General features: G+C 43.5%; 3 protein-coding genes across 3 annotated transcripts; 1 reads left to right on the top strand and 2 right to left on the bottom strand.

Moving 5' to 3' along the window:
- Nucleotides 1-153: 153 nt before the first annotated feature.
- Nucleotides 154-3,396, bottom strand: LOC117859731 (meiotic recombination protein SPO11-2). The gene is made up of 11 exons (XM_034742912.1): nucleotides 3,240-3,396; nucleotides 3,059-3,145; nucleotides 2,652-2,781; nucleotides 2,422-2,559; nucleotides 2,246-2,334; nucleotides 1,995-2,123; nucleotides 1,823-1,917; nucleotides 1,514-1,576; nucleotides 1,346-1,422; nucleotides 1,138-1,265; nucleotides 154-450 (listed from the first exon to the last, which is right to left on the bottom strand). Exons 1-11 carry the CDS (start codon nucleotides 3,327-3,329, stop codon nucleotides 316-318), a joined length of 1,161 nt encoding a protein of 386 aa, XP_034598803.1. The 5' UTR covers nucleotides 3,330-3,396; the 3' UTR covers nucleotides 154-315.
- Nucleotides 3,397-8,981: 5,585 nt separating this feature from the next.
- Nucleotides 8,982-12,906, top strand: LOC117860619 (mitogen-activated protein kinase 2). The gene is made up of 6 exons (XM_034743965.2): nucleotides 8,982-9,602; nucleotides 10,336-10,465; nucleotides 11,007-11,144; nucleotides 11,320-11,652; nucleotides 11,885-12,068; nucleotides 12,370-12,906. The coding sequence occupies exons 1-6, from the start codon at nucleotides 9,388-9,390 to the stop codon at nucleotides 12,540-12,542; spliced, it is 1,173 nt and encodes a 390-aa protein (XP_034599856.1). The 5' UTR covers nucleotides 8,982-9,387; the 3' UTR covers nucleotides 12,543-12,906.
- Nucleotides 12,907-14,780: 1,874 nt separating this feature from the next.
- On the bottom strand, nucleotides 14,781-21,320 carry LOC117860618 (protein PAF1 homolog). The gene is made up of 12 exons (XM_034743964.2): nucleotides 20,214-21,320; nucleotides 19,501-19,569; nucleotides 18,598-18,705; nucleotides 18,317-18,497; nucleotides 18,158-18,237; nucleotides 17,917-18,036; nucleotides 17,517-17,622; nucleotides 16,539-16,625; nucleotides 16,392-16,457; nucleotides 16,214-16,288; nucleotides 15,964-16,116; nucleotides 14,781-15,413 (listed from the first exon to the last, which is right to left on the bottom strand). The coding sequence occupies exons 1-12, from the start codon at nucleotides 20,942-20,944 to the stop codon at nucleotides 15,303-15,305; spliced, it is 1,887 nt and encodes a 628-aa protein (XP_034599855.1). The 5' UTR covers nucleotides 20,945-21,320; the 3' UTR covers nucleotides 14,781-15,302.
- Nucleotides 21,321-22,657: the final 1,337 nt, after the last annotated feature.

Raw genomic sequence — 22,657 nt, 5'->3', positions numbered from 1 at the left:
TCAGATTTCACCGTTTCACCAGATGAGCTTGATTTACAGACTAGCAGCTTTCATACGAGTCTGCAGAAAACAGCGTCTGGAGTTCGCAAGCTTATTAAGCCTCCAACAACAAGCTGGTTTGTTTGGAGATGCAAGTATATATTGGACTAGGAGTAACAAGAAGAAGCAAAAATCTTTTCTATTTATGTATAGTTCAATATCATCATTGTATCAATCTACAGGCATTGGACGTTAGTTAATGCAGACCATGCAACCATGCTAACATTTCAGCGCTCAGTACAAAAAGAGAAACAAACAACATGGCACACGGTAGTGTCAGATGTAATCGCCCTGTACAATCTTTCTCGCAATGTACTTCCCCAAGAAATCGAACCCGTGTGAGTAGAGGGCCTCAATCTCCGCACGCTTGCCCGTCTCCACCATCAGCATCAGCTCAGCTCTGTGAGACTCCTGCAGCCAAAAACCAGCATAAATTAGATGTCACATAGCCCCTTAAGCTATAAGCATACTTTCCCACCAAAAGAAAGAGTTTATGGCCTCAAGTCACAAGATCAACTTAAATGATCAAGCATCAGGGATTAGCAGCTGTACTATGAAGATCAGAAGATCTTTAAACGATCTCAGGTAATCCTTAATGCAAAAACATGTCACATTGTTCCACATGAGCATATTAGTTTCATATTTAGAATGGTCAGCTACAAACAGAACATTCCAGGGAATTTATTCTTTTTTAAAAAAAACTGGGAATTTATTCTTTCCCATAGCTGATTAACTTTCAGGTAACTGGTAATGGATGCATTGCCAACATTAACAAGATTATGTCATAGTTTGACACAAAATTTGCACTAGCCACACTCATTGGCCACTTATACAGAAATTATGTTGCCACCTTTTGGCCAAACCAAGAAGTTGTAATTCTCATAAAGTCATAATGCAGCTATATGGCACCAATTGATGCTAAAATGTCTCCTTTGTACATGTTACTTCAGTGTCACCAATTGTACCTAATTTTAAATTTTGCAGCTTCCAGCACCACTACACTACTGCTGGTTTGTTTCCAAAAAAAAAAAAAAAAAAAAAAAAACGCAGCTTCCAGCACCACTACACTACTTGAAGTCTGAGGAGCCAAATACACACCTGTAGGAACTTTGATGACAGCAAGCTTTTGGCAATCTGCAAATCACGTGGCTTCAGCTCTTGAAATGCACGATCAGGGATAAGCTGCAGATCATCCCCTCTTAGCCCAAGCCATTTCACGTTGCAAGCTGGAAATGGAGAACAAGATTCATATTGTTCAGTGGTATAAGCATCATAAGGGTCTGATAACTCAGAGAAAGTACCATACCATATCTGTATGACTCCAAACCCATTGATATGCTTCCATATTTGTAAGTGCACAGAATAGCAAGCCCTGCTGGGTTCCTGAAAATTGGAAAATAAATGTTATCTGAAATGGTTAAAGGAATATCTGTCATCTCTACTATATAGTGATCAGCACAGGAAATGGCTTAACCAATCCACTAATGCGAAAATCGGCATATTTGGAAAAGTCTGGCTCAATCGATGCAAGATAAACCTGTATCATAACAGCAAAGATAAATGGAATAAGTACACCAAATAACCAAATATTATCAACAAAAAGATGGAGATTATATCGAAGAAAATGTGCTCTACTAGATGAGCTGTTTTTCTTCTTCTTTTTTTCTTTGTTCTTCCAGTTTTCTTTGCCTCTAGGGTCTTTGTAAACAAACTGGCATTTCTTATGCTTTCTCTAATTCAATGACATGCAACTCTCATGCACATTCGAGGTAAAAAAAAGAACCTTGAGGCAATATCAGGATATCCCTTTGCAGTGATCAGGATACAAGGAAGCTGATTATACAAGCGGTCTTCAGCTAGCCTCTGGAATATGGCATCCTATTCAAACAAGTGACATATCAGCAGGTAGCAGATAGAGACAAATCACTATTAGACTGCAAAAGCAATATTGGTACCTTCTCCACTACAATGATATACCGGGCATCTGAAGACAAATTTAATTTGCTCAATACATTCAGGTCTCCAGTAATTGCATGTCCTGAAGCTCCAAGAATAGAACAGTCAATTTGTTCTTCATCTGGTTCCTAAGGTAGTTTAAACATGCAGTTTAGGTGCTTTGCGAAAAGATAAACAAGAGTTTATCATGTATTCCCTCAGCAGATAATTCCAATAATTAGGACATATTTAAATATATCATGGAGCACACATGCAACACAAGGCGCCCAATCAGTGCCCCTCTGCTTGATGCCATGACTCCTAGGCTCTGCCTTGTACACCGGAGCAAGGAAACTACATCTGCATAAGAAGAAGGTATGGAATCTGATTAGGATCATGGTATGCGTCGATCATGCAAGAACCAAATTGGTGGGGCAAAATGTTGACCTTGAATGGCTCTGTTGACATGACGCTGACAACTGAAGTACTTGGGCGAGTCCGAGAGGAGCTTGTAGAACAACTCCCGTTGGTGGACCAGCTTCCCCTCCCCCAAGATCTTGTAGCACATCTCCATGACCTTCCATACTATTGAAAAATATACAAGCATTTCAGCGGAACAAATGGGCATGGCAAAGCAGATAAATGTATCCCAAGACACTGAAGGAGTACTCGACCACCTCTTACGAACGCCTTTCCATTGCTTTCTCTCATCAGGGACCTCTTGCAGAAGGCGTATGAGAGGTAAATCGACGAAACATCACTCAGCAACCCGCTGCGCAGGCTGCAGTTGGCAGAGCTCCGGCTAATCTGCCGTGCAAAAAAGCAATTCCTTCAGAATGGTTTGCAGTTGCAGTGTTGCACACTGAATTGATCACTGATCAGTGGTAAACATACTATTCCCAGCACATTTTGCCATGGTCATCTGAAATTATGAAACGGAATGCTACAGCTCGCAGTAATTGATTACGAATTGCAATAATTGACAGGGAATCGAAACCCTGTGCTTATTCCCATGGATGAAGCACGCAGAACCAATTACTGCAGCAAGAAAGGAATGGGGGTTTCGGTTTGGAACCTAGCGTACCAGGGGGAGGACGGAGATGGCCGGCGAGGTGGGCGAAGCGAGTGCGGCGAGGAAGTTAAGCACCGCCACCTCGATCCTTGCCCGGACCTACCGACGACAAAGAGGACAGGTCAGTGACCACAAAATTTTCGACTCGATCGAGGGCGGCCGAAGAAACGAGCGAGGAGGAGAAAGCGTTGACCTCAGCCGGCGCGAGGATGTCAGCGGAGCAGAGGCGGCGGTCGGCACCGAACAGCGACGCCGCCGCCACGTCCGCCTCCGCCTCCGCCATCGATGAAGGCGCTGCGGTTCGCGGCGGAGGCGAGCCGCCACTGGTGCGGGCAGTGGTAAATGGGCTGGGCTGGGTTGGGCTCTGGCTCCGCTTGGAGTAGCTTGGGTCTCTCTCTTCTTCTGGTCTGTCTGGTCGGAAGTAGCTTGGGCCTCTATACCTGCCCGTCCGCCGTCGTCGTCGGGCCACATGACAGAAAGGAAAAAAAAACGTTGCACAGGGCCCGACGACGAAAAGCCCCGCATTATTATTTTCTAGCCCATCAAAAGAACAAGCCCATGTGATTTGCCCAGTTAGAAGAAATAAACCAGGCCCTCTCGAAAAAAAAAAGAAACAAACCAGGGCCTTCCTCGCCAAAATGAAAAGAAACATGGTTTGTGTATGTGTGCCCTCTAATTTTTTTTATCTCCTTTAGAAAAAAAGAGTTGTCTGTTAATCTTTCTACATATCGTCTCTATCTTAAAGCATCTATTCAGTGTCCTTGTTTCCTCTTTAGTTTTTTTAACGAACAGGCACGAGATTATGCCTAATTCATTGATAGAGAGGGATAGTTACAGCCGACAAACCAATAAACATGGAAAGAAGAAAAAAAAAGACAACCAAAAAAAGACAACCGGGCTTTCTTGCATTCCTTTCCTTCCAAATCTCCCATTTGATCAGGAGTGATATGCTTCGTGTGACATTCCGTGAGATTCCTGGTGTTGTTGTAATATTGCACCACCATTCCAAGCATGTCATGCTTTGAGGCCATTCGTCCGGCGCAAGATTCACCTGTGAGGTCCAGGATGCCACCAATGTCCAAATACATTTGGCGAATCGGCATTCCACCAGGAGGTGGTATGCTGTCTCCATCGTGCATCTGAAAAGTGGATAAGTTAGGCTGTCGTCCCACCCTCATCTTGCTAGCCTGTCTGACAACCACACCCTGTTATGCACAATTAGCCATACAAAGAATTTACATTTTGAGGGGGAGGCACAACTACCAAATGCTGGCTATCTAGGATGCTTTGGTGCACCCGATGAACTATGCTTTGTAGGCTGAAGTCGTTGTGTATTGCCCGCTCTGCGTGAGTTTCCATGTGATGCGATCTTCCTGTACAGGCTGTAGTACACATGCTCACGTTAGATTTCATAGCGTGACAAATTCGTGTAGGTGTGCGGTTGTGAAGCCTGAGCAGTAGTTTATGTCTCTTATCCAGTTGTTGTTTCGCAGCGCGTCAGCCACTGTCCTCTTTTTTTGTTTCACAGCGCCTCAGCCACTGTCCTCTTTTTTCTTTTCGATCAGGCGTAGAGGTCGAGTGCAATGTCTTTTGATCTTTGTATCCATGCATCGGACCAGAACCGAGTCCTTTCTCCATTTCCAAGCTCGATTGTCATACATGCGGCGGAGAGCAGCCGATCCTTGTCGTCACATGGTGTTTCAGCTCCAATCCACGTCTTATCCGGGGATACCCATTCATGCCACAACCATCTTATACGCAGCGCCCTTGCAAATTTCTCGAAATCTGTCGTGCTCCTTTGGTAGATTGGTCCTTGTCCAGTTAACCTTGCATTCCCCCTCTCCCGCCGAGAGCTCCTTGTCACCAGCCCACAAGAAGCGTTTGCGAATTTTGTCTATCTCTTCCAAAACCTCATTTGGCATTTTGAGTACCATCAATAGGTACACCAGTTGTGAAGACAACATCGATTTGGTAAGGTTGACACGTCCCACTTAGGTCAAGTTCTTGCCATTCCAAATTGAAAGCTTATTGGCTGCTCTGTCGATTAGCGGCTGGAAATCCAACTTCCTCAGTCATCTGACCGTTAGCGGTAACCTGAGATATTTGAGAGGGAAGTTTTTCCGTGCGACTGGAAGGTTGACTAGTATGGCCTCGAGGTCAATGTTTGTGCAACTGATGGGTGTGATGCTTGTTTTCTGTATATTGGTGCTTAGACCAGTTACTTCCCCAAATTTGAGTGGCAGGTCTTTTAGTTTGGTTACATCATGCATCGTTGACTTGACAAAGATTACCGCTTCGTCCGCATACATGGTACTCTCAATCTTGCTGCTCGGCCGTTTAGCTTGCTAAGAAGCCCTCTTTCGGTTGCTATGGAGAGTAGACAGTGTAGAGGATCTATTGCTAGGATGAAGAGCAGCGGTGAGAACGGGTCGCCTTGGTGCAGTCCTCTGCCGTGCTGTATCGGGTCCAAGGGGATCTCATTAAGCAAGACATGCGATGTCGATGTGGTGAGAAGGGCCGCAATCCAGTCCCTCCATCTTGTTGGGAATCCTCTCTCTTGTAGCAAGATCTACTAGTCCCATCGCACGGAGTCGAAGGCCTTTGATATGTCGAGTTTCATGAGCAGGGCTGGTGTCTTGTTCCTATGGAAACAACGCGCAAGGTTATGCACGTATAGGAAGTTGTCGTGTATGCTTCGACCCCTAATGAAGGCGCTTTGGCAGAGCGAGATGAGCTCGTTCATGAACGGAGCTAGGCACGGGGCTAGAATCTTTGTTATAATCTTTGTTATGGCATGGATCAGACTAATTGGTCTAACATCCCGGATGTCCTCCGCTCCTTCTTTTTTTTGGGATAAGGATGATGTTGGCCTTGTTGAGTAAGTTTAGGTCCGCGCAGTGGGAGGCATGTAGAGAGTTGATGGCCGCGATTAGGTCATGTTTGATTATTTCCCAATAGTGCTTGAAGAACAACCCGGTGTAGCTGTCCGGCCCTGGTGCCTTATTTTTTGGTGTTTGAGAGATTGCTTGCAAAACTTTGTCCTCTGTGAAAGGGCTGTCCAAGGAGGACAAATCCAGCGCTAGCAAACTCAACGATGACCAGTTGAGGTCTTTCGAACGAGGTGGTGGTTCCTTCATGATGCTCTCAAAATGTTCCTGTATGACTTGATGTTTATCGTTGTGTGAGACAACCCAACCACTGTCTTTGCGCAGCTGCTGAATCAAATTCTTCCTACGTCTTCCATTTGCCTTTAAGTGGAAGAACCTCGTGTTAGCGTCCCCCTCCCTCAGGTACGTTACTCTAGAGCATTGTTTTTTCCTAGCCTTTTCAATAACTGTCCATCCCATGACTCGTTTCTTTAGTTTTCTGTGCAACCATGAATCCTTCGGTGAGAGGGGCCTCACATCCTGTGCCTCATCCAAGCGAAGAATGACTGCCTGAGCTATAAGCATCTTCATCTTGACCTCAGAGAGCATGGAAATGCTCCATTGCTTTAGGGCCTGGGATGTTGTATGGAGTTTGTGACCCAGCTTGTGGAATGGTTCAGTGTGTTGAGTAGGAGCATTCCAAGCTCTGCTGACGACCTCCTAGAAGTGAGGCAGTCGTACCCATAAATTTTCGAACTTGAAAGGCGTCGGGTGTCTCGGGCCTGCTTGGTTTGTTAGCAGAAGGGGACAGTAGTCTGAGTGTGAAGACGATAGTGTGTGAAGGAGACAGTTTTCAAAGTCAAGATCCCAAGTTTGGTTGCAAAAGACTCTGTCAAGCCGAACGAGTGTCGGTCTACGCCTTTCGTTGCTCCATGTGAATTTTTTGTTCTGCAGATTTATTTCTTTGAGACCTTAGAAGTTTATTGCGTCCTGAACCTTGTTTAGGTTTCGGTTGCTTTTGTCTCTTTCTCGGTAAATGAGGCTGAACCATTGAAGTCCCTAAAATGATCCATTTTATGTTGTCTGATGGTTTGAGGCTGTGCATGTGTTTGAGGAACGCTTCCTTTTCTACGTGCAGTGATGGGCCGCGACGGACTTCCTCTTTAGTTTCGGTTGTATATTTATTCTCCTTATTTTCTCAGCAACTAAAGTGTTCCATCTTTTTGTTTATGTTTCTCAGCAACTAAAGTGTTCCATCTTTTTGTTTATGTTTGTTTAATTGGGCGATCATGTTATTGCCCCAAACTTGCGCTCTAATCACTGTTTTGGCCCTTTTTATTTTGCAAATTGCCATTAGTTTTTTCAAACTGAACATTTTCTTTGCCCTAGATGTTAAGTCAGTGCTCAAAACATTTATGTACTTGCACCGTTGGCCCTAATTTTTTATGAGATGTGCACAAATGGAACTACTATTTGACATCATTACTTCAATTATTACACTCTTCAAATATGTACCACCTCTACTTGCTAGAGGTGACAGAGCTCTTCAGAAAAAGGAAACAAATTAAAATAAAAAGCAAAATACCTGAAGCTTTCAGAGAAATCCAGCAGGCACGTAGCCTGACATGGCGTGGCGAGCTGTTCCACCTGCTTATGCACGCTCTGGATTTCCCAAGCGCATTTCCAAAAAGAGGTGAAAACGGTTGGAAATGATCGAAAATTTGTAGTATCATTTTCTAAACCATATTTCCCCCAAAAAACGGTAAGGTCGGTAAAGAAAATAATATAAAAATCGGTTAGAACTCCCAAATAATATATGTGATGGGATAAACAACGACGTAATCATGGTTTTTGTTCCATAGGTTTGAACATTCGTAGTTGTTAGTTACGTACCACAAGTATCTGTTCTTAGTATTAAACCAATTCATTCAACACGATTCTATTTTTTATATAAACGCAGAAGGATATGATTTGACATAGCTTAGCTGGACTAGCTGAGTGACTAGGGCCTGATAACTCGAAATTTTTGTGAAAAAATGGAAAACAAATCATGTAAGTATGGTACATCTATAATTCAACACGAAATATGATCTTATATTTCCATTACCATTTCAAAATATTTTCTTTCCAAATTTCCATTTATGTTCTTAAAATTATTCTTGGAAAGGAGTTGGTCAGTAATTTCTTTACTTTATCATCCCGACTCCAAACCTCTGCATCATAGTATTATTAACACGATCAGCTTTTCACTATTAGCACGATAAAAAGGAAGAAGCACTACCTATGTTATTTAGTTTATTTAAGGAGGGCATATGCCCCCACAATTCTGACACTACCATTGTAGTTTTCTAATTTTTAATGTGGTAAATGATGAAGAGGTCTAACCTTACACTGCAAGGACTTCTACGGATGTTTTTGCAAGATGATGGATCTAGATGGCACTTCAAGATAAGTTTAAGGTTTACATAATAAGCAATCTGCAAGTTTATGGACCTAGATGGCATCTCTAATTTTTAAGCCACCCACAGCGTGTTAATACATGAGAGACTGCCGCGTGGGACATCCTTAATGAATTATATGCATGATATCCCTCCATATGCATTAGGGGCATTACACGTACGTACCGAGGCTGCAAATGCAACTTGGATTTGAACATCGTGGTCTGACATGGATGGGTCATTTGATTAGTGCACAAGTCTATTATGAGTGCAGACACGCAGTCACATTTCTTCCAATCTGCTCAGGTCTCCAGCTGAGTATACAGGTTGAACACATGTACTATATTTGTTCTTTGAAAGAGAGAACATTTTAAGAGAAGAACTCCACATGTTAACCATTCTAGCTAGCTCACTCCTGCTGTCCTGCATAGTGTCTACAGTATGCATCATACATGACTGCATGTTCTCGGTGTCATGAAACCAGACCACAGATAGATGGAGCTCAGGCCATGCAGCAGCGAACTGCTGTGAATAAAAAGGCAGCTAGCTGCTGTGCTAGCAAAGGGCGAAGAAGGAGGAAAGAGATGGGTGGAGGAGAGAGGAATGGCCTGGAAGATCGAAGAGGGAGATCCCTGGCTGCATCCGTGGCGTGCGCAGGCAGCAGCCACAGGCAGGGAGCGATGGAGCGAGAGCAGCAGCAGCAACAGCAACAGGAACCAACTCCTCTTTGGGCGTCACGGGACTTCGATTTCCGCTCGACGAAAAGCTCCCGCCTTTTCCACTTTCCCCAACGCTCCTCCTTATCTCCTCCCCCTCCCTGGCCTCCGCGCAACCAACCACGCACGCGCCGGCAGCTCCCCTCCAGCTTCCGTCCTCTTCCTGCCGTCCTCGCTTGCTGCTGCGCGGCCGGCGTCTCGATCGAGCTTGGTGTGTGTTTCTTTCTAGCTAGCTCTCAGAGAGGGAGAGGGAGGGTGAGGAGCGCCGCCGGCCGGCGATCGGATCAGAGCCTAGATCGGAGAGGTACGTGCAGTGGTCGATGCGAATGGAGGGGCCGGGAGGAGGCGGAGGCGGCGCCGGCGGCGTGGGAGGGTGCCTGGGGCTGGGACACGGCGGCGAGGCGCAGATCAAGGGCACGCACACGCACGGCGGACGCTACGTGCAGTACAACGTCTACGGCAACCTCTTCGAGGTCTCCGCCAAGTACGTCCCGCCCATCCGGCCCGTCGGGCGCGGCGCCATCGGCATCATCTGGTGCGTTCATCTTCATCATCTCCATCTATCTCTAGCTCCTCTTCCTCTCCGGCCATGCCGATCGATCCACAGCCGGGTTGCCTTGTTTTTAAGCTTTATTTTGATCATCAACTAGCTCTCTGAACGACGAAGAAAGCTTTGCATGGAAACCTTCTTGCCTTCTTGGTCAAGGCTTTGCACTGGGACCCGCGTGGCAGTGCATCGCCCTATGCAAGAAGCAAAGGGCTCCATCTCCATCCGACCATCCCCAACTAAGAATAACTTTCGCATCTAGGTGTTGCGTGGCCTACGTATAGTATCAGATATTCAGATACTATATCAAACTAAAAATAACACACACACACACACATATTACATATGAATTTAAGGGTTACCAATTACAGTAATATTATGCTAAACATCAAATTTAATTTCCCTCTATCATGAAGTTGGCCTAATTGAAACATGGGTCCTGCTCGTTTGAGTCACAGGAGGGCCGGCGGCTTAGGTGTCACTGTCTTAGACGCTACTGATAAAAAAATATCATCCAGTGTGACATGAGAAAACATCAACCCTTTTTTAATTTCTGTGACATTAATATCCAATGGTAACAAGTGTGTAGAGTGCAGACAAGAAATGCATTTTGCAATCATAAGTTTGGATGATGGTTTCTTCATCCTCGGTTCTAACAATATATATCCTCAAGCATGCGTTCACCTTCTAACGCTTGCATTGCATGCCTTCCTTTGCACAGTGCTGCTGTCAATGCGCAGACTCGCGAGGAGGTCGCCATCAAGAAGATCGGTAACGCGTTCGACAATCAGATCGATGCGAAACGCACTTTGCGAGAAATTAAGTTGCTGAGGCACATGAATCATGAAAATGTAAGTGATCCCCTCTTCTCCTCCTATGGTTCTAGCTTGTGAGTTGTGGCAATCTATGTGGCTGAGATGCTCCACTCTTGTCGGATCAAGATCCATATCAATTATGTTTTCATTGTATTTAACCATGGTTAACCCTGTAGTTCATTGCAAAGGTAAGCCGTCTGAGGAGATCTGCCAAAATTTCTGGTGATTCTCTCTCGAAGCAAAACCATTAATTCATTTCTCTCATCTAGGCAGAAATTGCCAATAATTCGTTGAAATCACTGGAATGTTTGCCATAATGATTATCTTTGTAGATATCCCTTCTTTTTATAAAGATATTTAGTTTAATGTTCCTCACTTGTTTTTTTCAATATGCCACTCGCTTGGAGTTGTGCCACCTTGCATATCATCGGTCTCTGCAATTATAATCCTAATTATGGCATGGAAACTTGTTTATCTTAAGTTAGAGATATAATGCATTGTTAGATATTATATAATGATGACTCGGTAGTCTCGTACTTCTGGTGACTTGTAACAACATCTACCCCCTTTTCTGCAGGTTATTTCAGTGAAGGACATCATACGCCCACCCAGGAGGGAGAACTTCAACGATGTCTATATCGTTTACGAGTTGATGGACACTGATCTTCATCACCTTCTACGATCAAACCAGCCACTAACTGATGATCATTGTCAGGTACAACGTTTTGTCTCGACAAATGATCCGAGATGCAGTTCACCTTGTGGCATGTTATTGTTCCCACAAATTTCAATTGTCAATTGTTTTATGTTTTCTGGTTTTTTTTTCGCACTGTATCTCGCACGCCCCAGGCTGCAGCTAGTAATGTGACTCTTAATTTCCCTTCTTGCAGTATTTCGTCTATCAGCTGCTTCGAGGATTGAAGTACGTCCACTCGGCGAATGTCTTGCACAGAGACCTCAGGCCGAGCAACCTGCTGCTGAATGCCAAATGTGATCTGAAAATTGGGGATTTTGGCCTTGCAAGGACCACAACTGAAACTGACTTCATGATGGAGTATGTTGTTACGCGGTGGTACAGAGCGCCCGAACTCCTGCTGAACTGCTCAGAATACACTCAGGCTATTGATATGTGGTCAGTAGGCTGCATCCTTGGCGAGATTGTTACAAGAGAGCCTCTGTTTCCTGGAAAAGATTATGTTCATCAGCTGAGGCTAATAACCGAGGTACGGTTCCAATTTCACCAATCAAAGAATTTGTTTTCACTCTCCCCCTTTTTGTGCAATCTTCTGTGCGAATTTGCTAAGGGTCTGAGATTACATTTTTCAGTTTCAGTGTAGTATAAGTGGCACAATGTAGATGAAAAATGAAAAGAGTCTTATAATACCTGAATGATAATATGTCTCAGAATTGTTCTCTATTATATTTTTGTAACTCTGTTCATTCTTGATCAAAAAGCTGGTAGGCTCACCTGATGACACAAGCCTTGGGTTCCTCCGAAGCGATAACGCCCGCAGATATGTGAGGTCCCTTCCTCAATACCCCAAGCAACACTTCCGTGCGCGGTTCCCCACTATGTCTAGTGGTGCCATGGATTTGCTTGAGAGGATGCTTGTGTTTGATCCGAGCAAAAGGATTACTGGTAATCTTGCAGCCCTACATGAACTTGCTGCATTGTAAAATGTGTCAGAAACCTATCTGGATGAGGAAGATTTTGAGGGTTTAGTTCAAATTTTAGCTAAATCCTATCTCAATCACCATCATCCAGACAGGAAAGTATGAATATCATCTTAACTGCTTTATTTGTTTCAGTCCCAAATGCCCTAAAAAATCTGACAGAACTAAACACTCATGCAGATATCATTATTGCATTATGAAAAAGATAACAAGCAGTAGTCTCTTGAAAGATACTAACATTGCTTCCTTTCTTTGTGCTATTGCAGTTGATGAGGCTCTATGCCACCCGTACCTGGCATCCCTTCATGAGATAAATGATGAACCCGTTTGCCCAGCGCCTTTCAGCTTCGACTTTGAGCAACCATCGCTCACCGAAGAAGCTATCAAGGAGCTCATATGGAAGGAGTCTCTCAAGTTCAACCCTGATCCAATCCACTAAATAGCTCCCATGTAAACACGAGCAAACAAGGATTGCATATGTATCCACTGCATGAGGAAGGCATGAGGCAACAGCAAGAACTTCAAGTGACCACCCCCTCATCATCTCATCTCATGGCTTGTCGATGATGACACCCTGACGTCGAAAACATTGGACATTTGTGAAACAACAAGTTTGATCAATAATTTGTAGTGGCAAAAGCTGGCAGCCTATCTGCATCTTGTTAGGTTGTATCTATCTCCTTTGGTTTGTATGCTTTAAGAAATCTAGGGGCTTGTCACTGCCCACGGACAGGACTATGGTACTACAATCACCACACACTCTACAGACAGCAGCTCATGTCACTTTCCAGCAGTTCGTGTTATGTTCTAAAATGTTGATGAACATAAAATCGCATGATATAATGTGTACGCACTATTCCCATTGTTCCTGAAACTCACACCATTCTTGCACAAACATTCCCAATACAACATGTTCTTCAAACCAGGAGCATGATAAGAGTTTACACGCAAAAGCTTCCAGGTAGCATCAACAAGGCCACAGAAGTAGCAACGCATTTGTTCAACTATGGAGATATCACATCAAGCTCTAGTACCTAAATAAAACTGATAATCGTTGCATCAGAAATAAACGAGACAAGCGGGCAACAAAGCTGTCCATATGATGTTAACTCTTTTCCTGGCAGGATGAACACGAATGATTACACATGCTTGGTGATCCAATCAAAAACAGTTGAAAGGGAAAAGGAAATAAGAAAAAGAAAGGCCTAGCTGACATAAAAGACAATTCAATTGAATAAAGTTCCTGTCCAGATACAACGACATGATGTCTTCTTTAAAATAAAGTTACTATCTCGTTGTTTACACATGCTACTTGGGTGACCCAGCAAGTGAAACAATAAAACATCAAACCGATCAGTACTTGCATCTTTTATGTACTCCACACATCATGACTTCTGTGCATATCGCTTCACAGGGGTCCTATCTCACCTCTCATGCCGCTGATAAATTGGATTGTTTTTCCAGAGCATGTAGCCAAAAACAACATGTGACGACTTCCAGCAAACATACAGAAAGGCCAATAAGCACTAGCGAGACAAAGTAGCATTTAAATAATCCTATATTTCATAAGTAGCATTTAAATAATCCTGTATTTCAGATACTAAATCCAAATGGAACTAGCAGTGTGTCCAATTACACAACTGAATTTCGAAAATATGACCAGCTGGGACTAAAAAGTATGGAAAATGAAATTATGTGGTCTGCAACTTTAGCCATGCCAATAACTATCAGCACAAATTTAACTGCAAAAGTTACTTAAGGAGCTGGTAAGTGGTAATAAGTAAATTCTCCAATCAGGCACATAAACATGAACATTCCCGAAAGTATCAGATACTCCAAAACTTCCGAGAGTCTAGAATGACGCGGACAGCATTCTAGGAACCTATAAATATACTTCCATGGACCATACGAAATTGAATCCCATTGTGATGCAACGTGTATCTCAAAAGACTGCATAATACAGAGGTTGCAAGAATCCCATAGTGAACAACTGGTAACAATGTCAAAGGAACATGTGACTTACAGTCCGTTCACCCTACAGCTGCGATTTTCCTTGCAACAGCTAGGATCAAATTATGATGTAAACAACACATGGAGAACTGAAGCCCCCAAATGATTGCTGGAAAGGAACCAGGGCATCGGAGAACAGGATGTCATACATAACACAATTGCTGTAATTTGATGGGAATCCAATACATTAGCATCCATAAAATTCGCCAAACCTAACAGCAAATGAAAAAATATGTCAATGTTGAATGTCATCATAAAAACTTCAAAATACATTCAATAATACATTAATACTAGATGAAGGACAAGGGATACCTGGCTGCCGGCAAAGAAACTGGTCCTGCATGCTAAGATAATGACCAGTAATCTTTTCAATTTTAAGCGCTGAAGCTGAGGCAAACGCAGCAATGGAAATAAATAGCCATCTCCTGCATATCAGCTGTTACCACAGCCACTAAAACACTATCAACAGTTAGTCATCACAACTCACCATTATGTTCTGGGATAAAATTGCAACACACGGGCCACAAAGATCTGTTTGATAGTTACTCTTCTATCTTCTCCATTATCTTTTGGGCAAGAAGGCATATTACTAATAAAACGAATATAATCCCACAGACTATACCAGACGACCATGAATTTCTCAATCTTGGAACATGTGGACCAGCTGTTTATTCTTCTCATCATGCTTCTCCAATTTTCATTAGATGTTCATAGTGCAGAAATGTATGAACTTCAATATGCAGATCATCAGGACTGCCAGAAAAGGCAGCAAGCACAATATGATCTGTCCAGTCTAAGATAAATAAGTTTTGTACTTACACAATCAATTGGGGAAGGAAAGAGGAAAAAAGAAATGTGCAAAATGGGAAGTCTATATTATCAAAACAAAGAGTTGAGAACCACTTCAAGAGTTAAAGATTCGACTTCTTTACAATGATGTCTCACTTTCTACCATCGCTACAAAGATCAAAGTCTCGAAGTCCGGTTACACTCAGCTTTCTTTCATATACTCTGCCCTTCAAAAACCATCAATGCCCGAATGCCCTCACTCTGTCAGGCACCATCTCATTGCATGACCATGCACCATAAACCACTTATGAAGGCCCCACAGTATATGCATGAGATCTTTAGAGCTTCATATGTGCTGATCAAATTTGTTGGTGCAAGATAATTACGATTTATCAGATAATCACTCAGAATATTCATCTCCACTATATTGCTCCATATCTTCTCCCCGAGAATGCTTTGGATGCTCATCAAGATCATCATCAACAGGAGATCTTCGGCGCTTCGAATTCTCCTATAAACGAAGAAAACCTTGAATTAAAAGGTACATGTAATGCATAAAACAACTGCTTTTTATTCCTTTTCATTTCATGTTTTAGGAGTGACAATACATTCTATTTTATTTGTTGTAGGACTTTGAAGAGGCAAATGTACATTTGCATAAAGTGTCCCATATCATTCAATGTATGTTACATTAAGATTGCATCCTTTTGTTCATCGATCACTAGGATTAACAATGAATGGTCTATGAGACAGCAAGAGGAAGAGAATGGTATTCAATAGGGGGTGCGCTCATCACGTGTTTTTCTTAGTAGTGTGCTCTCATGTAAAACATGGCATAAAAAGGAGAACAGAAATCGAATAATGCTCTAGTGATCACATGAAGGTAGTGATTGTGACAGCAATAATGTGAATTAATAGCAAGAAGTCAAGCGATTAGACATAAGGTTCAGTGAGAAAAATGCTTACATAAGATACTTAGAGAAACAGAGAACTGATTTAATAATTTTTTTAGCTCAAAAGAGAGATTTCATGATGAACTACAAGAAAGACTGAACCGTTACATGCATGCCAGAAGATTCTCCATGCTCCATGGTACCACCATGAGCTGTTCTGCTCACAGTAATTCGGGAAGGTACAGGAAAATGCTCAATTTCATCCCCAGATCTCCCCTCCTTAGCTTTCTTCTTCTGCAAAACTAGCTTAGTAGGAAGAGGCTGCAGAAAGGACCAATAAAATGGCATCAGTTTACACTCATGTGCCAAGAATAATTCTCAGATACAAAATTAATTGAGAATGAACATAACAAGTTACCAAATATCTTGCACCCTCCTCCTCATCAAACGTGACGAGGTATGTTGTAGGATCATCTTTATCATCTCCTCTTACCTGAATCAGAAACAAGAAACGTATGTACATATGTGGAACGGATAAGTATTATGCCACCAGCTAATAGACACAATCAAAGAATAAGTAGGAAAACAACACATACGTCCCAGTGATATTCTCTTAGCCAAGAATACTGTATATCATCTTCATCATCCAAGTCTCTGGCAAGCTGATGAAACAACAATAGTCACCATCAGAATCACGTAGTGCATAACGTTTTGAATAGAAATATACCCGAACAAATTCATACCTCATGGGGTGCTGGGGCCATGTATGCCAAAAACTTCTCTTGTTTTGTAGGGTCTGAACCATTGACACTAAAACTTTTCATCACAGCCTGCCATGAAAACATAAAAACGTTTCAAATATAAGCAAGGCCGTCATCTAGGTGTAGTCATTTGGGAGCCATGTCCAAAAATATGTGCATGCATTGAAGTCCAACTCGGGTGCGGGTGTCCAATTCCACAAACTCTAGAAAAGAGCATTCAGAGGTTTGTCTAATATATGTTTTGTTTTAAATAAATTCAAACAGAAAATAGAATCAGAAATTGTTTTATAGAATTTGCTGTAATATCACACTCCTGAGTCCTACTGATAAATATGCCATTGATCGACCCAAGCATGCATGATGCATCTAAAAGGAAAAAATAAAAGAGAATAAATTAGGGGTGCCGTTTCCGGCCCACTAGGCCACCTCTAACCATGACTTACCCTAAACCCTCATACGGCCACTCTAAATTGCTCGCTGCCAGCCATCACCAACAACAAGGGCTAGCAACGTAAAATGATAGCCCATGTCCTCGCCTGTCCAATGCTCTCAGTTTTACCAACAGCCCTCTCAGTGGATCTGGCTGCCCCTGCGCACGGCCCTGCCATGGCTGCAGTTCTCTGTCTCCTGCACTGGCATCCTTTGCCTTCCCTTCTCTATCTCCACTCTTCTTTCCCAGCCCTGGCCCTCCCATATAGCTTCAAACCTTCAGCTTTTGCCTTTGATACGCTCCGAGGTGTCTGATATGAGACACAGCAATACGAGTCGACACAGCAAAAGACATGGCAGGCCCCGGTAACATTGGTCTAGACTCTAGAATTCACTTTGATATGGGCATGCCATAAATTTGAACTATACTACAGTACCTCCACTAAACTCTAGATATACCTATATCCAAGAGGGGATTGCAATTGAATAAGAAATCCTAGGGCAGAAGAAAATTGAGCAAAAGGAACTAACCCGGGATTCACATTCATCTCGTGCAGTTCTCTCAAGCTTGTTGTACTGCTCAGAATCAGCAGTCGGATCTCCATCAAAATTCGCCATAACAAACGGATCATCGTACCTGTTTAGGTGAACAGAGGTCAAGATAAGAGTAACATAATATCCAACCTTTCTATATGGCTCTTAAGGTAAACTTTTGTGCAGTTATACCTCAAAAGGGTAATGAAGCAATAGGGGAAATTTCACAAATTACTGTTAAAGAAAATGAACTTTCCGGTCATATAGCAAGGGCCTTTTCTTTTCATAGATACACAAATAAAGAGGTAAGAAGGCATAGCTCAGTAAACTACCGGCACCACATCTGGTATAAAAAATGAATAATGTACATATAAATCAACATCTGAGAAGTAAATACCTATCAAAATCAGGTAGCAGAGGCATAACCCACTCAACTTGCATCCCACGTTTAGTCTGGTGAACAGGTCGTGATTTGGCTGTTCTGAAGGATTCTTCGATGGCTTTGATCTGTTTCTCTCTGATATACACATGAACGGGAACATAGTGTGAATGACTACACAGAACACAAGGTATGCATGTTGCAGCACAAGATAATCTTTACAAACCAAAGAGGAGCACGAATAGAAAGAGAACCAAACCTATCATTAAGGTTGTCCAGGAAAGCATTGCGACCCATCCTTGATTCTCGTATTTCCTTTGCTTGCTTCTCAGTAAGGGACTGCATACATAACCAAGCAATTTCTTTAATATATATCGTTAACTGCAACTAAGAACAAACAAAACTCAATATGCTTTACCGTTTTAGCTGCATCAGTACTCAGTGGAGATATATATTGTGTCTTGACCAGCCAAGAAACACCTTTGTCAGTGGGCCTCTCCTTTTTCCTTATACCTTCTTGTTTAATAGGGGTGAGGACCTCATCATCTCGCAATAGCTCTTCATCTTCAGGAGCCAAAGGCTGCTGAACAGCAGGGGGGCTGGGACATGATCAGTATGAATTAGGGATACTACAATAAATCCTCAGAGACTGATCAGACTCGTGAAAACTGGTCTAAGTTACTCTAGTATAATCCTTACTTGTATACACTCATGTCAAGTAGGTCGAGAGGTATCCCAAGATCCTCAGGGACAATCATTTTAGGCATGTAATTTTTCTCCAATGAAGTTATCCTGTATTTGGTATATCTGAAAAGGCAGTACACAGCCAAACAGAGTGAGCATAGTGGCCTCCAAGATAATTTGAAAAGCTTTTAAAATGCCAGAGTTAAGCATAATTGAGAGCAGCATAAAGATCCAAGGTATACTAAGCTTACAGCAAACTACAGGTAGCAAGGAAGCAGATAGCTATGGGAAAAACTCTACAATAATAAAGCAGCATAGCGCAAAAGACATGCCATGGTGGCAGTGGCAAAGGACATCCAATTATGTCATATTTATGACTTTATACGTAAGTTTACCATCTCCTGTGAAGCAATAAGCTCATGGTACCATCTCTATGTATGAGTAGCAGAAATAATGAAACAATTGATTTCAATTTTTTGGTCAGGTGAAATGAGCGTGCTAACAGTAGCACCAACCCTCCAACAGGCATATGGCTTACCCATATTAGCCCAGTATAAAACCCACCTGCCTATATTAATTCTTCAAATCAGTATAGCCATCACCCGCACAAATAATTAGATTAGGCATCAATGCAACAGGGATGAATGTGTGTTCTTACCCATTCCATAATGTATGAAATGACCAAAAAAATTTGAAACAGCAAAATAAGGGATACATTGGCAGCCAGCGGAAAACAAAAACAATGGTAGGCTTATATCTTCTTTATGATCTACAAGCAAAAACGGCTTTCCTTATCCGTAGACAAGCAATATTGGAATATGGCTTGTACCGTTCCAGATATGCCAGTTACTAGTATAAAAGTAGCAACAGAACAGAACAGCCCTGAAAAAAGGAGAGTAGACAACTAATAATGCTTACCGGTCCTTATCCCTATTCAGGGGCAGCCATTTCAGCTGAGCACTTGGATCTGGAAGCTCATTCCTAAACCTGTGTTAACCAATAAGAAAAGGTAATAGAGGATCATTCAAGTGCACAATTATTACGAAACAGACATAGATCACCGAGACTTAAATATTTGACAAATTGGGATCTGTTTAAGGCTCTATAAAACCTGTACATATTCAGAAACTTTTAGATACACAGGGAACAGAAAACTGCTATTTTATCAGAGTAACACTTTTCATACAATTACTAAGTCTTGATGTGCCTGCCCTGCTACAAGTCATAACAAAGAAATTGCTCAGTAGAACAACTCATCAACCTTTTGAGCACTATATTCTCAATAGTTCTCCAGAAGTAAGCTGAATTGCTTATCTCTTCAAACACATAGAGAAGCACAAAATCCAAAGAAGCTATGAAACAAATTCAGACAAGAATGAGCCTTTAATCCCAACAGCCGTACAATTCAACGATGACGCACAAACTTCTAACACGCAGCCTGTGTCACTCCCACTAATTAAGGATTGCACACGTGGCCATGTTCTACACCCCTAGCATGCATGGCCAATCAAGATGTTACCCAACCACATGCTGGGAATTGAAATTTTGGCGGGCGCACACACTTAAAACCTAAATGAGCAAAACTGTCCCCGGATTAGCACTAGCAAACACCAAAACTTGGCTCGACTTACTTGTGCTTGCACAGGAACGTTGTTGGTTTTTTGAGCCGATTCTCAAACCTCTCAGCATTGGGCGCTGATGCTGGGCGAGACCCAGTTGCCACTGCCCGAGAGCCACCCGGTGGGTGGTGGTGACGGCTCTGCGATGGCTGCTGATGCGCAGGGCGCGTCTGCTGCGTCTTCTGTAGAACGGTGGCCTGCGACTCGCGCATCATCTGCTGCTGCTTCCGGTCCTCCACCCGCTGCTTCTCGAACTCGCGCTTCTTACGCGCACGACGCTCCTCCTCGGTCTCTGCCCTCGGCAGCGCTGCCTTAGGCTGCTGCTCCTTTCGGGGCGGCGGGGCCTGGGCAGGCGGCGGCTGGGCCGGAGGCGGAGGGGGCGGGGGCGGAGCCACAGGGGGAGGGGACGGAGGCGGGGGTGGCACCGAAGGGGGAGGAGGTGGCGGGTTGCTGTTCCCACCGTAGGGCGGCGGCGGGGGCTGGTAGTACATCTGCTGCGGGGGCAGTGGCTGCTGCGGGGGGCCGGGGCCGAAATTGAACTGCGGCTGGTGCGGCGGTGGCGGGCCGGGTGGCGGCGGCGGCGGGGGGGGCCCCGCGTGGTAAGGCGGCGCCGGCATCCGGCCGTACGGCGCCTGCTGCGGCGGCGGCGGCGCGAACGGGTTCATCTGCGGCGGGAAGCCGCCCTGCGGTGGCGGGGGCGGCGGGTGCTGCGGCGGCGGCGGGTACGGCCTGTACGACGCCATGGCGCGGCGGCTAGGGTTTGCCCGAACCCTAACCCCAGCGCACGGACCTCGGGCCCGCGGCCACCTCTGGCTCTGACCTCTCTCGCTCCCCCGACTCCTCCTCCGTCGCCGCCACCGCAGAAGCTTCTAGAACCGCGCGCTGGGAGCCCACGGGACCTACTCCACCAGATCTGCGCGGCGGCGTGCGGGGGCGCTAGGTGGTCGGCGATTTGGCGAGGAGCCGGATGCGAGGGTGGAAGAGAAGGGGAGATTGCGGCGTGCTTTGTTTCACGAGCGCTTGTGATTCTGCCCCCAAGTTTGAATTATTTTGGCTGAATTTTGCAAGGATTTGCACATCAATTCAAATTTAGCGTTTACACTTTTTTGTGCAGGGAAAGATTTTGCATTTATACTTGGTGGCTTCTGTGTTATTTGCAGGACAACGGCTTATCTGGAATAGGAGTTGGTAACGTTAGCTTGACATGATACAGATGTGGGGTTAACAAGAAAATGGCATATGATTGCTTTGGAGCATTTAATTATTTGCGTCTTTTACACTTTCGTCCAAGCAGTTTCTTTATTTGCTTGTTACGAGGAAACTATTAAAAAGTGTTTATTAAGTGTTCAATCTTCGTACAAAGGTAACTTAAAATTTAGTACTTACTTTTTCCATTCCATAAAAAATTGCAATACTGACCGTTTAAAAAAAATCACAAGAGTACAATTTTAGGAATTGGATTTAACCGCCCTCCTAATTGAGTGCTTCGATTTGATTTGCATGACAAAACTAACTGCATGTGGCCAACAAATGATGGTATGGGAATCTTTTCACACCACCACTAACCTGTATAAAAAAAAAAAGCTAGAATTGCACTTTTCAGGAATGGAAGAAGTATTTATAAGTTAATAGCAACTAGAAGGATATACCTAAGATTAACAAAAGTCCTTCCTCATTTTATTTTCATATAGTTGTGCGGTGTAATATTTTGTAGTCATATTTCGAACAACACAAGTAGAGGTTCAACATCTAATCGTGCATGTGTATGGTATTGTGGCATGGCTTAGACTATATATTACCAAAAAAAACTTGTAATCCCTCGTATGTCATCGATTTGTCTACAACAAAGTGTACTTAAAATTTAAATTTTAAGCATTCAGAAATTAGAAACAAAAAAGGTTGAAATCCTGCGTACCTATGGTTGCTTGTGCCATCATGGAGGTCGAGGAGGTTGACATCATCAGCAAATGGACCTGGAGATCCTTCCATCGATGGGAGAAGTTGAGTTCCTAGATCTTTTGTGAAGAAGGGAGAAAGATGGAATCTATGATGCCGGTTAGAGCTACTCCGAGCTAGTGGCGAAAAACATGGCGGCGATGGCGAAAATTTAGCAAAGGAGCGGGATGATGACAAACGGTTCAGCAAAGAATGCAGCGGATTCGAGACAGCGGTGCGGCGACATCTAGGGGTTGAAGGAGATAAGAAGCGGACTGGGCGATGCGAAAAATGTTTTTTTAATAAAAAGTAAAAGTAAGTAGAGCTTTTCTTAGAGTAGGTAAAAGGTAAAGCTCTAACAACTTAATCACGAGTACCGCCGGTCTTTGTGTCGTGGCTTGTCCTGTTGTAATAAAAAAGGTTGAAATGAGAAAGGAAGAGATGATTTTGTGTGTGCAAGCCAAGCCACAAAGGCGTTCAGGTAGCGTTTGGATGTAGATATTGAGCCTCAGAATTTGGAA

This window comes from Setaria viridis, chromosome 6 (genome assembly GCF_005286985.2).
Source record: "Setaria viridis chromosome 6, Setaria_viridis_v4.0, whole genome shotgun sequence".
NCBI classification, from domain to species: domain Eukaryota; kingdom Viridiplantae; phylum Streptophyta; class Magnoliopsida; order Poales; family Poaceae; genus Setaria; species Setaria viridis.
Note: the sequence above shows the minus strand (reverse complement) of the source record. Positions and strands in the feature narration are given on the sequence as shown.

Excerpts from the sequence above, each read along its gene's own strand:
- LOC117859731 (XM_034742912.1), bottom strand. The coding sequence starts at position 3,329 with ATGGCGGAGGCGGAGGCGGACGTGGCGGCGGCGTCGCTGTTCGGTGCC. Across the intron at positions 3,146-3,239 it reads ACATCCTCGCGCCGGCTGAG|GTCCGGGCAAGGATCGAGGT; the intron begins GTCAACGCTTTC and ends TGTCGTCGGTAG. Across the intron at positions 2,335-2,421 it reads TGTCAACAGAGCCATTCAAG|ATGTAGTTTCCTTGCTCCGG; the intron begins GTCAACATTTTG and ends CTTCTTATGCAG.
- LOC117860619 (XM_034743965.2), top strand. The coding sequence starts at position 9,388 with ATGCGAATGGAGGGGCCGGGAGGAGGCGGAGGCGGCGCCGGCGGCGTG. Across the intron at positions 9,603-10,335 it reads GGCGCCATCGGCATCATCTG|TGCTGCTGTCAATGCGCAGA; the intron begins GTGCGTTCATCT and ends TCCTTTGCACAG. Across the intron at positions 11,653-11,884 it reads AGCTGAGGCTAATAACCGAG|CTGGTAGGCTCACCTGATGA; the intron begins GTACGGTTCCAA and ends TTGATCAAAAAG.
- LOC117860618 (XM_034743964.2), bottom strand. The coding sequence starts at position 20,944 with ATGGCGTCGTACAGGCCGTACCCGCCGCCGCCGCAGCACCCGCCGCCC. Across the intron at positions 18,037-18,157 it reads CTGGACAACCTTAATGATAG|AGAGAAACAGATCAAAGCCA; the intron begins GTTTGGTTCTCT and ends TGTGTATATCAG. Across the intron at positions 16,289-16,391 it reads TAAGAGAATATCACTGGGAC|GTAAGAGGAGATGATAAAGA; the intron begins GTATGTGTTGTT and ends TTTCTGATTCAG.